Source organism: Carcharhinus amblyrhynchos, chromosome 29, assembly GCF_965287045.1.
Source record: "Carcharhinus amblyrhynchos chromosome 29, sCarAmb.v2.hapA, whole genome shotgun sequence".
NCBI classification, from domain to species: domain Eukaryota; kingdom Metazoa; phylum Chordata; class Chondrichthyes; order Carcharhiniformes; family Carcharhinidae; genus Carcharhinus; species Carcharhinus amblyrhynchos.
The window spans coordinates 28,968,284-28,984,881 of record NC_137352.1 but is presented as its reverse complement, the minus strand read 5'-3'; the positions used below and the strand labels follow the sequence as shown (position 1 = coordinate 28,984,881).

The following is a 16,598-nucleotide window of genomic DNA, read 5'->3' as shown; positions in this document are numbered from 1 at the left end:
TATCATGCCAAAGTCCAACTTCTTGGATGAGAGCGGGGGAGAAGAGAGTCATGATCTAGCTGAGACTTCTGTGGTCCAACTGAAAAAACAGTTCTATTACCTTTGCATAGAGCTGCCTGTTTGTTCCTGAGTATCTATAAATTGACAGGTGCTTCCTGCTCTCCCTTTGTGATTATCCAATAAGATTACATGGGTTGGAGCTCAGTCGCTTTATCTTGTGCTGACGGTCACAATGCATCTCTTTTCTATTTGTACTGCTGTCACGCTTTTGGCATTTTAACTGGTTTGAATAGCGCTTCCCATTCACTGCGTGCAAAATTGTACATCAGGTGGCAATACGACAGCATCGTGTTAGCTGCACTCCAGTTCGTGAATGTGTTACTCTTAGAGTTACGCGTTGAAGCAGGTTGTCTTCAGCTAGAATTAAAAAATTGAAATTGTTTAAAATCAGAAGGTGAGTATTGGAATGTGTTGTTAATGAGGTGTTGCTGCATGTTATGTGGGAGTGATTTCTGGGTTACATCCTTCCTTGTGACTTGACCCACTTATTTCCAAGTCTTCTGCTGTTCCTAAATTGGTAAATTTATTATTGCTACATATTTTGTGTGATATACTAATGCAGGAATTTAAATAGAAGAGTGATGGAGTTATGTCAACACTTTTTGATTTGCATCTTATTTAAATCTCTGAATTCAAACTTGCATACTGCTCACTTAAATAATAGTACCTGTGTTCTTTGCAGGTCTGCAGCTGTTGAGCCAGAAATATATTTTGAGCGTGGCAGGGCGTTACCCAACAGTCAAATTCTTTATATAATTTTTTCTGACTCCTAACTCGCACTTATGATTCAGCATACATGCCCTTGCACTATATTGAAGTCTTAGCAACAGCAGTAGAACGTAAGGGTGGGCATGTGAAATTTCTGTACAGGGGTAGCATGTCCACTTGGCCAATGAGAAACAGCCAACCGGCAGTATAGTTACAGGTTTGAGTCGGATTGTTTGAAGAGAGCAGTTTGAGCTGCAAAACACTGCAGTTTTTTTGATAAGAGTTTGAGGGACTGAATTAGAGAATCACACAAGAAGCATATTGCCAAACATTGAAGTGTGTTGGTTTACTTGTGGTATTTTCTTTAAAATTTCAGGTGAAATAAATTAAATACCATAGAGAACATGTACTGTAGTTAAAATCTTCTTGTCAAACTAAAATTGTCAAATTGGCCGCTTCTGTATTTTTAATCGTTGTTCTTTTTTTTCCAGAAGAAATGAACTTTGTGAAGAAGAAGCAACCAGCAAGGCACAATTCTACAGAAAACATGCAGTAAGTCATTCAGTATAATTTTGAATGTAAAACTCTTGAGGTTACTGGATTTTGCGTGGAATCCCATGCAAGAATACAGAATTAATTGCAATGTTCCTCATATTTGATATTAAGGGGACGATCTTACCAGAATTTGACAGTGTTGGTTCCAGCGAGAAAGCTGGTGTGTTTCTCGCTAGATCTTACCACAGTCTGTCCAAAAAAAAAACAGCTGGGCGTGTTTCACATGTCATGTAGTGGGCCAGGGTCTAAACACATTGGCAAAGCCCAGCTGCATGAGGTCAGGTACCATGTTTAAAGGGCACCCCAACCAGAACATGAATAAATCTCATCTCACCATGGAGGAAGTGGCTGTGTGACTGTCGGGTGTTGAAGAGGCGCTCGTTCCCATCGTGGAGGAGCGATGGCGAAAATTAGAAGTCGTGGTCTTGCTGACAAGATCCGCAACTCCTGAGTTCACCCAGTCTTGAGCCCCCATTTCCCACAGATGGTGAGCTTAGGCTGAAATTCCCATCCAACGAATCTGTTCAATCCTTGGTATGTGTTGTAGGAGTGTTTCTGTTTTTTTTTGATGCTGATCTAGAGAGTGAGAAGCATTAGCAAGGATTTTGAACTATACAGTGAATGCTATAGGTGTGCGTGTATGTTTTTGGTCAGTAAATAAAATACAGTACAATCTAATGACACTCTGACTGCCAAAGGACCACTGGTGTCCTTGAAAAAGCAAAGAATGCTGTGGTTTGCCAACACTAGGTTCCTATGTTAAAAGGATCTTGATGTGGAGATGTTGGCAATGGACTGGGGTAGGCACAGTAAGAAGTCTCTTAAAGCCGGGTTAAAGTCTTGCGTGGGTTTCAAATCTATTGTTGGACTTTAACTTGATCTTGTGAGACGTCTTACTGTAAAAGGACCTTGCTTAGGCTGAAGAACATTAGTCTGAAAGTGCTTTGTTAATTAAGCAGTTTGTGTTGAGCATAGTTCTAGTTCTGAACTATAACTTCCAGACTGAAGGAGGAATATTTGGGGTGACAACAAAGCAAGTGCAGTGATCGACCTCTTGCTGTGTTTTGTTTCAGTTGGCATTGATTCTTGTTCTGTTATTCTTTGCTTAAACAATCCAGTTTTACCGTACAGGACTTAGTTTATTTTATTAGTGTCACAAGTAGGCTTACGTTAACACTGCAATGAAGTTACTGTGAAAATCCCCCTAGTCACCACACTCCGGTACCTATTTGGGAACACCAAAAGAGAATAAATGCAAAACCAATGCACCTCACCAGCACATGTTTTGGAGGAAACTGAAGCACCCAGAGGAAACACATACAGGCATTGGGGTAACATGCAGACTGCGCACAGACAGTGACCTCAAGCCAGGAATCAAAGATGAAATGAGTGAGGCAGCAATATTAAGCATTAAAACAGCACTGTTGAATGAACTTGAGTTGCGTGAAAAGTTAATTGTCTAACATTGGTGAGAGGGTCAGCAGAAGTATTGGGTGTTAAAAGAAAACAAGTAAGAAGTCTCACAACACCAAGTTAAAGTCCAACAGGTTTATTTGGTAGTAAACGCCAGTAGCTTTCGGGGTTTGCCCCTTTGTCGGGCGAGTGGGAGTTCTGATCACAAAGAGAGCATATAAAGTTTACAAAACAGTTTACAGAATACTGATTAGAATGCCAGTCTTTACAGCTAATCAAGTCTTAAAGGTTCAGACAGTGTGAGCGGAGATAGCATCAAGCATAAGTTAAAGAGATGTGTATTGTCTCCAAACAGTAAGTGAGATGTTGCAAGCCTCGACATGTCATAGGGGTTACAGATAGTGTGACATGAACCCAAGAACCCGGTTGAGGCCATCTTCATGTGTGCAGAACTTGCCTGTCAGTTTCTACTCAGCAACTGTGCGCTGTCGTATGTCGTGAAGGCCGCCTTGGAGAATACTTACCCGAAGATCAGAGGCCGAATGCCCGTGACCGCTGAAGTGTTCGCCAAAAGGAAGGGAACGGTCTTGCCTGGTGACTGTCGAGTGGTGTTCATTCATCCATTGTCGTAGCGTATGCGTGGTCTTCCCAGTGTGCCACGCCTTGGGACATCCTTTCCTGCAGCCTATCAGGTAGACGACGTTGGCCGAGTTGCAAGCGTATGTGGTAGATGGTGTCCTCACGTGAGATGATGGCATCTTGCAACTTGGCCAACGTTGTCTACCTGATACACTGCAGGAAAGGATGTCCCGAGGCATGGCACGTTGGGAAGACCATGCGGACGCTACGAGAAAGGATGAATGAACGCTGTTCAATAATCACCAGGCAAGACTGTTCCCTTCCTGTTGGCGAACACTTCAGCAGTCACGGGCATTCGGCCTCTGATCTTCAGGGAAGCATTGTCCAAGGCAGCCGTCACAACATACGACAGCACAGAGTCGTCGAGCAGAGACTGATAGCCAAGTTCTGCACACGTGAGGATGGCCTCAACTGGGATTTTGGGTTCATGTCACACTATCTATAACCCCTGTGACTTGCCTAGGCTTGCAACACCCCACTCACTGCCCTGTCTGGAGACAATACATATCTCTTTAACCTATGCTTAATGCTATCTCCACTCACATTGTCTGCACCTTTAAGACCTGATTAGCTAGAAAGACTGGTATTCTAATCAGTATTTTGTAAACTGTGTGCCTTTATATGCTCTCTTTGTGATCAGAATCCCACTCACCTGTCGAAGGGGCAGACCCCGAAAACTAGTGGCGTTTACTACCAAAAAACCTGTTGGACTTTAACCTGATGTTGTGAGATTTCTTACTGTGTTTACCCCAGTCCAACGCCAGCAACTCCACATCATGTTAAAGGTAAAGCCAGTTTTAGATTAGTTACGCAAATACTTAACTCCAAGATTCCTCATATCAACTTTGAAATGTGTGTAAATTAATTAAAACATAGAGTTGTCATCACAAGAATTAAAAGTTTGAAGCTCTGCTCAATTTGAAGGATCCTACATCGCCAGTTGCAAGAGCTGTTAATAGAATGCTGGTCTGGTCAACGCCACTGTCTGAATAAAAACTCTTGTACTGCAATTAATTTCTCGTTCTTTCCTGTTATTCATTAACCTGATTATCCTTATCCAAGCTAAATATCCTGAAATGCATGTTTATTATCATTATTCCTAAATTAGTATTTTGACATTTCTTCCTGTCCGGAGAAGCCATTCACCACCTATTGTCGCTGTCCCTGATTCATATAACGAGTGCAGTAAATATTAGAAGCATTCTTCCCAAGCAGAGCATTTCTAGACCAGTGCAGTGCTTCATCTGTTGAGGAAGAATTGTCACAACCATTGGAATGATGGGCAGCCTGATGCTTCGGTGAATAATGCTCAACCACCTCTGTCCTCCCTGGGAGAACAACATCCTGCTGTTAAAATCACACTTTCACATCAAGAGAGCCCAGTCAGCAACTCAACTGATGAAATTGTTAGTCTGTTATTCAACTTTCTAACCAGATTTTATGGTGATTTTAATAGAGTAGAGATCAGCAGGAGGGTGGGTAACCAGAGGATACAGTTAAGTTACCTCCTAAAAAGCAGAGGTGGAAGCTGAGTATTTTTTGAAATCACAGCTAGCTGTTACAATGTGGAATGCCTAGTCTGAAAAGGAAGTAGAAGCAGATTCCCTAATGGTTTCGACAAAGAGGAAATTTGTCGGGCCATGGGTGAAGTAGAGGGCTGTGGAGTGGAACTAATTGAATAGTTATTTGCCTATTGGCTAAGATCAAGTGTAGTTTTGGCATCCTGCACTTGGTTGAAATCATGTGGCTTTATTTGAAGCAATTTTTTAAAGTAGCATCTAGGCCTATTGGCTAAGATGCAAATGAGATTAAGCCTTGGAGGAGGTGCAATGCCTGCTCTAATTAGCTTGGATCATGTAGATCAAGCCCAAGACAGGAGGTGGGAAGCCTGTCTTGTCAGCTTGGATCAGGAATGTCTCACTTGCTGAGATTTTGAATTGGACTTTGATTGGATTGAATTGGATATAAACAAAAAAAAATGGATAATTATTTCAAAGACCAGGCACAATGGGCTGAGTGGCCTCCTGTGATTCAGTCTTAAGTGTTATTTATGATCTGTGTGCTTTTTCTTTTCCTCACTTGTTCATTGTTTTTTTCTTTTGAAGGAAGCCGGAGATTCTGCAGGCTCTCACGGCGTTGTTAGATGCTGTCCAGCCAAGATGGCAGGAGTTCCAAAGTTATGATGACCTCAGTGGTGCACACTTCACAAATAAACTGGGCATCTTCGCCATTGGTTACAATACGAGGTGGTTCGAGGACATCCGGTACCATTATGCGGAAATCAGCTCCCAGGTGCTGGTTGGAAAGAGACTGAAGGAATATTTAAACCCAGATAAGCCAGAGGGCAAAGTGATAGCTATGAAGCGTCAAAAGATGAACTGGAAGAAAGTCTATTTCAAGCTTTTTGAGATCACTAAAAGCGAGGCACGCTGTCTCGAGCTGCACTTTGCTTTCGAATGGATACCCATCGCACTTTCCCGAGCGGCTGGCGACAACACTATACAGTATTTGCTTCCGGGCGGGATCCCGGACACCAATGGGCTCTACGTGATTGGCTGCGAGGAGGCAGAGGGTGAGGTTTTCTCTCCACGGCGAGATTATGGGATAAGGGTGCTGCCAAGGGTCTCGCTGCGGCGGGATTCTGGTGGCGCTACCGCGGGACCGTCCCTCTTGGAGAACGAACTGGTTGATGGCGGTGAGGTGAAGTCAAAAATCCGCTACTGTTACTTGGGCGTAGCAGAGGAGACGACCATCCGCCACTGTATACTGCAACACTTTCAACCACCCATCAAGATGCTGGGCGTAGAGACATGTACCATCAACGGCTTCCTCTCTGAAAACTGTCGGGCGGGAGCCATCTCCAGATCTATTTACATCAAATTTATAGAAGTAGAAAAAGAGTCTCTCTCTGCCGGCTGCGTGATCGAGTGTTTGGAAAAAGCCATGGGGTATTCTTTACGATTCACAAAGTAAATCCCAACAGTAGCGCACGTATTCAGTTGTGATGCGCAAAAGCATTCTGCCTGGTCATATTTAGAGCTGTAATAATGTCAGGGTTTTGATTTTGAAGCTTCCCACACACTCTGTACTAAGGGTTTTGATGCTGTAGTGGCTAAGGGAGGGGATTGGGTGGAACAAAGATTGAAGGTTAAAGACTGTGGGAGGAATCAATTTGGAAGCACAAGGCAAGACCGGAAATCATGGAGGAAAGAGTTTACAATTATTTGGGTTCTTTAGAAAGAAGGTTCAACTCTGGAAAGTGAATGGTGGAGCCTTGGTACCTTAAAAAGGCTTTAACAGTCTGATGTCTTGGTTACAGCCCTATTAATGTACATTGCACTGTCCAGTCCAACCATCTAGGACGTGAATACAAGCTGTGAGAGAGCATCTATCAATCTCACTGGTCTGGTATTATGTTGGGATGCATGCTGCACTTGTATTCTAAGGTCTTGGCGCTGGCCAGCACTCAAAATCCACCAGCCGTTCTTGTGGTGACTTCATTGGGTTAGGGGCCAAGTTACAAACTGACGAGATGAGTAGCAGATATGCATTTAGATTGGAGGTGGGGAAAGGAAAGGGAAAGAGAAATGGGGCCGCAGTCTGCTGTAGGCATCCCTAATCCACTGAAGTTAGCCAAGATCTAATGGTTGGAGTGGATACTTCTGTGCTGCTCAGAAGTAGCCTTGGGAGACCAAAGTGTCAATTGACCAACCTTTCTGTGGCAAATTATCATAACCTTCCCATTATCAGAAACACAGTTCCATGAACCTTTTCTTTTAAATATTGGATCCTGACCCAGCGCCAGCCTACACAGCTGTGATTGTCCTGGCACTTGATGTGCACAGTGCCTTGAAAATATCCCAGAGTTTGGTCCCAACATGTGCTAAACAGTTGTGGGGAAAATGCAATGAAGTTAGATGGCTGGAAGAAAACGTTTGTGGAGGAGTGAAGCCAGGAAGGCAGCAGAACCCTTAATGAGAAGAGTTCTGGTGCAAACTATTCTATTGGGCTTCCTGAGTATCGTGATGGCAGTGACTCAAGTAATTAGATGCCCTCCACTGGCCATTTCTACATGGAGCATTTTAATATCAATAGTGCACTGCTACATAGACTAGATATCTGTTACAATCTATTAATTTTATACATGAGTATAAGTAACATCCTGGAATGAGATTCAAAGCAAAGCATCCCAGAATGATTTGTATCTTAGTGATTTTCTTCTTCCAGAACAACCCTAAGCTGATCTCTTCTATTTTTTACAGTTTTCTTTTCGAAGCTTATATTTATTCAATGCAAAACAAAGTGTTACCATTAGACAAATAGAAGTAAAATGCTGTGTTAGGACCAAATAGCATCATGGTTACAGAAAAAGCAGTCCTTTGTACCTAGTTAATTCTAACAAGCCACTGTTCTGATTGTGCGTTTGTGGCTTTTGTACGCTGGTGTAACCCACTGGGGTTTCCAGTGCAGTTTTGGGTACCCACAGTGCAGTGCACACGTGACTGAGATGTTGGGGGTGGGGAATGGGGCTTTGTGCATTGCTGTGCACAATGGATCAAACTTTTTGATTATCTGTTGTGAGTTACATGGGGGCGCTTCTTAATCAGTGTAGATTTCAGTACAAGTTAACTGCCAAGGTTTTTCCTGTGCAAACCTGTTCTGTTTTCATTCTTCCTTGTTTAAAACCTAGTGCCCACATCAGTTTTTATCTTTTGTGGTGTGGTTTCAAAGTTTGAGGTACATTGATGACCCAAGTGACTGAATAAGGGAACAAAAAATTGCGGCCATTGGATTGATTCCCTTTGGACCACTTACTTTTACTACAGAGAGCACTGCTCCCAAAGTACCTCAGAATCTAACTCTGGCTTGTTAAAAATATTGTTCCCCCAACTTTGGAAATGTATAATCTTTCAATAAAATCCTGTGGGAGGCTTCAAATGGGTCATTCAGCTGATAGCACTATCGTACCTGAAATTCAGAAGCGTACTGTTTTCTGGGCCATAACACAGATGAGCCTAAATTTAAAAAAAAGTTAACATAAAAAGCAGGTCCAATAAAAAGTCCTATCAACAATATTGGCCTTCCAGTTATTACAGGCAATTTGTGGGACTTCAGTAGTTACAATCTTTTATTTTCCCCAAGGTTAAAAAAAAAAGTGCTTTCACCTTTAATAGAGTGACATTTTTAAGATAAAATTAGAGTGTTGATTTTATCAGTTGGTTATTCTTCAGGCAAGTGGAACAGAACTAGGGAGGGTTTAATCCCCGGCCTGTGTTGATTTGATAGGGAGATGGTAAGCACGTCAAGGCTGAGGCATATACCAAATATGGCATACGGTGCAAGATATGTGGGGTAGGTTGATTGGCCATGCTAAATTAACCCCAGTGTCAGGGGGTTTAGCAGGGTAAATATGTGAGGTTACGGGAATAAGGCCTGGATGGGATTGTGGTCAGTGCAGACCCAATGGGCTGAATGACCTTCTGCACTGTAGTGATTCTATGAAATGAAGGGGGGAAAGTCCATCAGGTTTCCTCTTACTTTACATCATCAAATGTGAGTTGGTATCAGTCTTGTCCTTATTGACAGTTGATCACATATATCATTGGATATGCTGCTATAACTGGATCAAGTTAGGTTAAGATGCTTCAACCTTATTCCTGTTCCTCACTTCCACTATGTGGTCAAAAATAATTTATTGTTACTTGCTGTCTGGGTTTACAAGAAGAATGGTTACTTGGGTGGGATAACAAGGCTTATCGGCAATGCAAACTACTTCTGAATTGATTCCTTCAAAAGAGGAGGGAGAGAAGTGAGGCCATGGCAAAAAGCTGAAGTGTTTTGGGAAATCCTTGGTGTGACTGGTATGTCAGGCATGGAGGTTTTGGGGGACAAAGTTATGCATGGGAGTAACTAAAATTTGGATTATTTAAAGCAAGATAGCAAGCAGTTTGTTTCTATACTTGTTTTCACACTGAAATTTCTCTATTAGGGAGTCCAAAGTGGATCTTTCATTCCCTTCCTACTTGAATGTCAACTGTAGTGCTATGGCTGCATGCTATTTGTTCATCCATTCCTTTTTACCCACAGATGTGACCCTTGAATTCCTTTGGTTGTGGTACTTTGAATAGTTGTGCCATGTTAGAGCCAGTTTAATTTGCAGTGCATTTTGTGAGGAATCATGCAATTACACTGAAGGCAGATGCATTGAAGTTACATGAAGATCATCAAGCCCCTATATATTCTGACACAGAGTACCTGAGCCCAAAGAAATCAAAAGTGCAAAATCTCAGTCTAAACCAGTATTTTCAGGAAATCAATCAAACTATCAGCCCTATCAAAGTTGGCGAGGAGAAAACTTGATGGACCGAGATGTGCAGTTAATAAATGGAAACAATTGTCAGTTTTTGGGATGGTTGACCTGGAAACATGTCAACCCTTGCATTTGGCCAGAACTACGTTTTAAGATTCACTGAGGCACTTAATAAAGTCTTGAAGTCGTAGAGATGTGTTAAAAGTAAAGCCACGTTGCAACTTTTAACATGGATTCTCCACTTCTGAGAACCAAGATGTGTTGATGAGTTATAGTGCACCACCAGTTTCATTTTTAATATTGGCTTTTCTCCTACCAGGTGTAGAAAGGGCATGGTGGTATATTTATGATTGAAATATGATTGGGTATCCTGGAAGCTTTCCCCAGGACATGCCTTCACTTTTGAGCCATTGTGTGAGGACCCAAGATTATACAGTCCCAACCTAAGTGTTATTCCGTGGAAACTCTACAGTGCAACGAAAAAGTGTGACAATTTGCAAATCTGATTTCCAAGAACATCAAAAATTAATTAATCAGGCCAGATTTGATATCCTGCTATTGCTAATTGTGTACACCCACACATTTTTAAACAGTGAAAGATGGTGTTGAAAATATTGCAACAGCGCTAGTAAGAGTCAGAGAGCTTTTTGACAAGTGAAATGTGAAAGGTACTCCAGAGAGTTGAGCATAGTGAAGTTGCAAGTCACAGTAACTAACCCTGTAGACATTCAGTAACATTCTTGATAGTCTTATATCACAAAGAGTAAGAATTTTCTTGTATTGATCACATTTCCAAACTGTTGTCCTATACACAAGCAGGAATAAATTGTGTGGTTCCTTGAGTCTGCTCTATTGTTCAGTAATCGTACCCAATCTTCTGCCTCCATTCTACTTTCCTACCTATTCCCCATATCCTTTGACTTCCTGAGAGACCAAAAAATTTACATTGGCCTTAAATATACTCAACGATGAAATATCCATAATCCTTTGGGGTAGAGAATTCCAAAGATTCACAAGTCTTTGAAGAAATTTCTCTTCTCAGACCTAAATGACTTTCCTATAGTCCTGAGATTGTGGCCCATGTTCTATGTTCTCCAGTAAGAAGTCTCTCAACACCAGGTTAAAGTCCAACAGATTTATTTGGTAGCAAAAGCCACTAGCCTCTGGAGCGTTGCCTCTTTGTCAGGTGAGTGGGAGTTCTATTCACAAACAGGGCATATAAAGACTTCTTACACTTTAACCTGGTGTTGTGAGACTTCTTACATGTCTTTATATGCCCTGTTTGTGAATAAAACTCCCATTCACCTGATGAAGGGGCAGCACTTCGAAAGCTAGTGGCTTTTGCGACCAAATAAACCTGTTGGACTTTTTAACCTGCTGTTGTGAGACTTCTTACTGTGTTTATCCCAGTCCAAAGCTGGCATCTCCACGTCTAGGTTCTCCAGCCAGAGGAAGCAACCTTTTAATATCTACCCCATAAAGCTCCTTCACAGTCCTGTATGTTTCAATGAGATCACTTGAAAACTGATGAACATTCTTGAGACACCATCGCAATCTTGTGGGATTGTCTCTCAAGTTCAAAAACAAAAGTAATTTTCTTTCAGTTGGTAAAACAACCTTGAAGTTGAGTAAATTGTTTTGCAGAATCATTAAAGAGGTAGCATCTCCCCCTTAGGTAAATGAGCATCATTGCGCAATCTTCAAGGGTGAACCCTGCACATTACTGTTTTAAATATTGTACTTTGGCAAAGCAGTTGCGTGTTTTAATATGAAAAACAAGAAATTGATAACACTTGAGGCACGCTTGTGAAACACTTACTGACCCACATGTTTTGTGACCAAGAAAGGTCTGGGTATGTTGCTAGCTATCTATAGAGTGATTATGCTTCGGTGATGAGAGGTGGAACTTGGGTTTTACTTTCAATGCCTCGTCCTGGGGAACTGCGTAGGTCACCCAGAACACTCTTGTTGATTTTTTTTTAAACTTTCAATGGACGCAATGTTTGAACTTTGAAATTATCTATACCACTTTGTTGCTCTAAGCTAGTTTCTACAAAGCAGCAGAAGAGTTGAAAAACTGCCTTGAGAGATCTTACTAAGAAGAAAATAAGCTAATTGAATTGAAGTCGACCATAACAGTGCAGCATGTATATCTATGAGCTTAATAGCTGAGAAATGGGTTAACCTGGGTAATGTATGAACCCAGTTCTGGAAAACTATGCAAATGACCTTTGTGGCATTCACATAAATCATTTAGTTTGGATTTGATTCCTGATTTGCTGCTGATCTCAAATGAAACACAGTTTATAAATAATAGTCAAGTGCATCCAAATCAAATCCAACCTAAAAATGATCAACCTCTATTTCAGAAACAGCTTTTATACATTAATTTGATTCCATCCAGCTGAAAATAGTATTATTCCCTTTTCCAGTTTCTCCCTTCGTGTTGGAGTAGAGTTCTTTGGGCACAGTAGTTCATCAGCATCTCATCTGTCAATTTGCAAACACACTCAGGCCAAGAGTGTGGCAGCTGAATCCAATCTTGATCTCTTCCATCAGTGCGTTCACTTTTATCTAGTAGCATCATTGGAAAATGCTCAAGAACATTTTGCTCATTTTTATTTCTTCTTCCCAGTCCCATTAAGGGCACTGAAACCAACTACAGAGTCTGCTATTACCTAGGGTATTAGCTAATAAAATACAGCTCAGGAATCAGATCTTGAACCTTGTGTGTTTAGTGTAGCTATGTACCTAATGGTGCCCTTATCCACAATATCATTGTGGGGGAGCTTCCAACTTTATATTTTGAACCACTCTAGAAGACATTCTCCAATCTTTCATTCCTTGGGAACACAAACTCTTAATTCTGCTGATTTTAGCAGCTATCCAATTAACGCTATTAGTTGGGTCTGTGATCCCTCTGTTTAGAAATACAGTTTAGTAAGTGCACTCAACTTAATCACAAACTGCCAATGAAAGGTTTCACTAATTTACAATTTGGACAGTCTGGAAACATTCCAATCCCACCACAAAAAGCGTAGGACTGCTGTGTACATAATATATCAGCCAGTTAAGGCACTAATGCTTTGGACCCTGGATCTACAATAATCGTGTACAGCCCCCGTTGCTCTCGTGGATTGCCAGAGTGCACACTATGTTGAAACTTGCTCTGGTGAAATGTTATGTTCTTACATTGTGCAAGCATTCGCCGAGTGGGAGTTTTAAGTACTCTCTAAGTTACATAGGACTACTGGAGTTCCCATTTAAATGAAGACCAAATGAAAGTCAGAAAAGCAAAACCAAATCACTGGAGAAAATCCCCAGAGCAAGCCACTGTTCTGAACGATGACCAACCAGGCAGGCTGAACTTTATCGTTCTTAGTTTAGACACTGTTGATCATATAAAGATGAAGATATAGTTAGATGTAACTTTAAACAAAAAAAGTTGTATTTTTTACATTTTTGTGTTTTGATTTTTCCAAAAAAGTTTTATTTTGGATGTTTCTTTGCCCTCTGGTAATTAAGCTGTCGAAAGAGCTTTGACTTTTAAACCGGGCAGCTATTCCTCTTATGTAGCTGACCATTGGTGCACACACTCCAGATAACACAAACAATACGGCGGCCAGATCAGGCAGGACAAGGTGCAAAGATGTTTCATCAGCAGTTGGCTGATGGTTGCACTAATGTCCAAAACTCTACATTTAGTTCTGGATTTAGAACCTAACTTTGACAACAAAAAAATCACAGAATGGCAAAGAAAAACATGAATATGTTTTTTTATCTCTGCCCCCCCCCCCCCCCCCCCCCAATTTTTCTTAACTGAAATATTATGTGGTATTTATCCCTGCTGTTATTGATTATATTGTAATACTTTATGAAATGATTTATCCTTATAAGAAGGAAAAAAAAGCATCTCTGCTGACCAGCAAATGCTTGTGACTAAAAATAAATATGGATTAGAATGTTGGCTCCAAGTGAGAAAGACATACGATCATCTTTTGATTCACGAACTCACTGCCCCTACATAAGAATGTTAGGGATTTTCCATTATTTTCAATGGGAATTCCCAGCGGCTTTGGGATATTTTGGTGAGATATGTCTTGTATTCTTCTCTTGATGCAGCATTAAGCTATAAATTATTAGATATTAAAGACCATTATGACTTTATTCTTGTTTGTGTGTGGCTACCTGGAAACACTGTCTTTTAGTTTACATCATTTAAAGCTAAAAGGGTTCATTAAATTGCAAACATACGCTACTGTAACATCTTCAACACTTCAGAACATTGCAAAGTGCAGGACCTTCTCAAAAGGCTGGTAGAAATTGCCAAAGTTATGGTTGGAGTGGTAAAAAGCTGGGAACCAGCCAGCCAAAAGAGCCTAGAAGAATTTCAGAGAGAAAGGATGATGGCTGAAGGTTCTGTCATTGCTGAGGCTGAAACACAATAGCTTTTCACTTTAGGAATTTCTCCTTTCTTCATTTTAAATATAGTATTTTCTCTATAATTGCATGCCATGTGTTATTTACATTTGGTGGAATGTGCTGTTAGACTATAAGACATAGGAGCAGAATTAGGCTGTTTGGCCCATTCAGTCTGCTCTACTGTTCAGTGAGAAGATTATTGATCTGATGTGATATTCCTCAAATCCACTTCTCGCCTTATCGCCATAACTCTTCATTCTGTTTTTGATTTTAAAAGATTATGTTAGCTTTGAACATCATTAACAACCCAGCCTCTACAGTGGTAAAGAATTCCATAGATTCACTATCCTCTGAGAGGAAATTCCTCCTAATCTCATTAAATGGGTGACCTCTTACTCTGAGGTTATGCCCTCTGGTCCTAGAGTCTCCTACATGGAGAAACAACTTAGCTTCTTCCCTGTCAAGCCCCCTGAAAAGCCTATATGTATCAATAAGGCCGGCTCTCGTTCTTCTAAACTCTGATTAGTGAAGGCCTAACCTCCTCAATTGCTCATGAGATGCCTCCATTCCAAGGATCAACTTTCTCTGAACAGTCGCCAATGCCAGTATATTTTTTAGGTAAGAGGACCAAAACTGTTCACCGTATTCCAGGTGTGGTTGAACTAGTGTTTTGTATAGTTTTAGCAAGGCTTCCCTATTTCCTCTGAGATAGAGGCCAGCATTCTTACAGATGGGAAAATATGGGACGGGGGACTGCTTGCCTCACTGCAGGTATGACTGCCCACCCCTGTTCCACGGCTCGAGTTCAATGCTGTGGCAATTCTACAATTTGCTACTTCAATTCCATTCCAAGTTTCTGCTGGTGTCCAGAGTGTAATTGCAACCAAGGTTGGCTAAAAAGATGACCAGAGATACCACTGTCTAGCTTTAAACCTTTTGCAGAGGCTAAGTTTTAAGATCTCACTATCAATAAGGAGAGGTGCTGCAGGAATAACCAAAGCGGTACAACTGAAGTATTGTCTACTAAACCAGTGGGCAGGGACACTTAGAATCAGAGCATAGCACCATGCAGGAAGACGAGTATCATATTTGGCCAGGCCTTGCACAAGCACATTGTGTGCCTTGGGCCCAAGCAATATCCAACACTGAACAAAGATATGCAAATAGAGAATTGATGATCCAAAGTGTTTTAAAACAAAAGTAAATGTTCAGAATTGTTGATTCTTTTTAAAACAGCCATTTTCATGTCTTGGACCCCTTCCTAATTTTGTAAAGACTTGACTAATATGTTGCTGGTACGAGATGGTGTATATTACTGATTGGCGCTGCGGAACCTTATTTTAAACCAAAGAAAGTGTCCTTACCGAGTGAATACTCCCGGGTGCAGTACTGCCAATGCTCTGGAGCTTTATGTGATCACAACCTGACACGCAACAGTTGACCTTGGTGTCCCTGACTCTGGAAGGTAAAGCAACACGAGGTAAAAGAAAAACATGACTTTTTTCCATTTTGCTTACCATGTACAAGTGTTTTGAAATGGATAGAAGATTCACAAAGCAGAAGGAAATGATTGCATTCAGTTATATTTTCTAAATCTTAAAAAAATTACTAGTGCAAAACTTAATTGGCAATAGAATCTGGTGCTGGATTACCAGTAACATATTTATGCATGGTGCCTTTCTTCAGGTAGCATCCTTAATTATTTGAAGGTCACCCAACCATTGTTCATGATGTAATATTACAATAGGGCAGGTCAAGGAGGCAGTTTCCAAGTTGCCTCAGCTGGAATGGGAATCCAAAGCTGCGCTGTTGGCATCACTTTGAACCACATATTAGCCGTCTAATCAACTGAGCTAACCAACCCTCCACAGCATCTTTAATAATGTGAAGTGCCTTGGAACATAATTATAATTTTAAAAGAAAATATGACATTTAATACTTGAGCAGCAGTAAGATCTTGGCTGATCTAATTGTGGTCTCAATCCCACTTTCCCCCGTAACCTTCGACTCTCTTATCTGTCAAAAATTGAACTCTGCTCAGAATAAATTCAATGGCCCAGCCTTCACTCTGAGGAATACTAATATCCCCACCCCTGCCAAAAAATCAATTCTCCACATTTCTGTCATGAAAGGGAACCTTCTTGTTCTTAAAAGTGTGTCCCTTAGCTTTCACGATTCCCCACAAGCAGAAGCAATCTTCAAGTATCCACTCAATCAAGTGCTTTCAAATCTTATGTTTCAATAAGATCATCCCTCATTCTTCTGAACTTCAATGAATATCGGCCCAACCTTTCTTCATAACATAAGCACAATTCATCACAGGAATTGAATGCATCTCCTCTGAACTACTAACACATAATTTGGAGATAGTCATGTTAGAAAATATTTGGTCAGATTGCCAATAACTTGGTCAAAGATGTAGGTTTATGAATGTCTTAAACGACAGAAATCAACTAGAGAGGCGTGATTAGCCATGATCTTATTGAATGGC

At 41.0% G+C, this 16,598-nt stretch overlaps 1 protein-coding gene across 3 annotated transcripts in view; it reads left to right on the top strand.

Moving 5' to 3' along the window:
- msantd2 (Myb/SANT DNA binding domain containing 2) overlaps positions 1-10,527 on the top strand; it is a 33,288-nt gene extending 22,761 nt beyond the window's left edge. For 2 of the 3 annotated variants that reach the window (XM_080214602.1, XM_080214604.1), the window contains 2 exons: positions 1,260-1,320; positions 5,481-10,527. In XM_080214602.1, the coding sequence (XP_080070728.1) occupies positions 1,260-1,320; positions 5,481-6,348 (929 nt within the window). In that variant the 3' untranslated portion in view covers positions 6,349-10,527. The remainder of the gene's footprint in view (positions 1-1,259; positions 1,321-5,480) is intronic. The other variant, XM_080214603.1, reaches the window with a different exon arrangement.
- Positions 10,528-16,598: the final 6,071 nt, after the last annotated feature.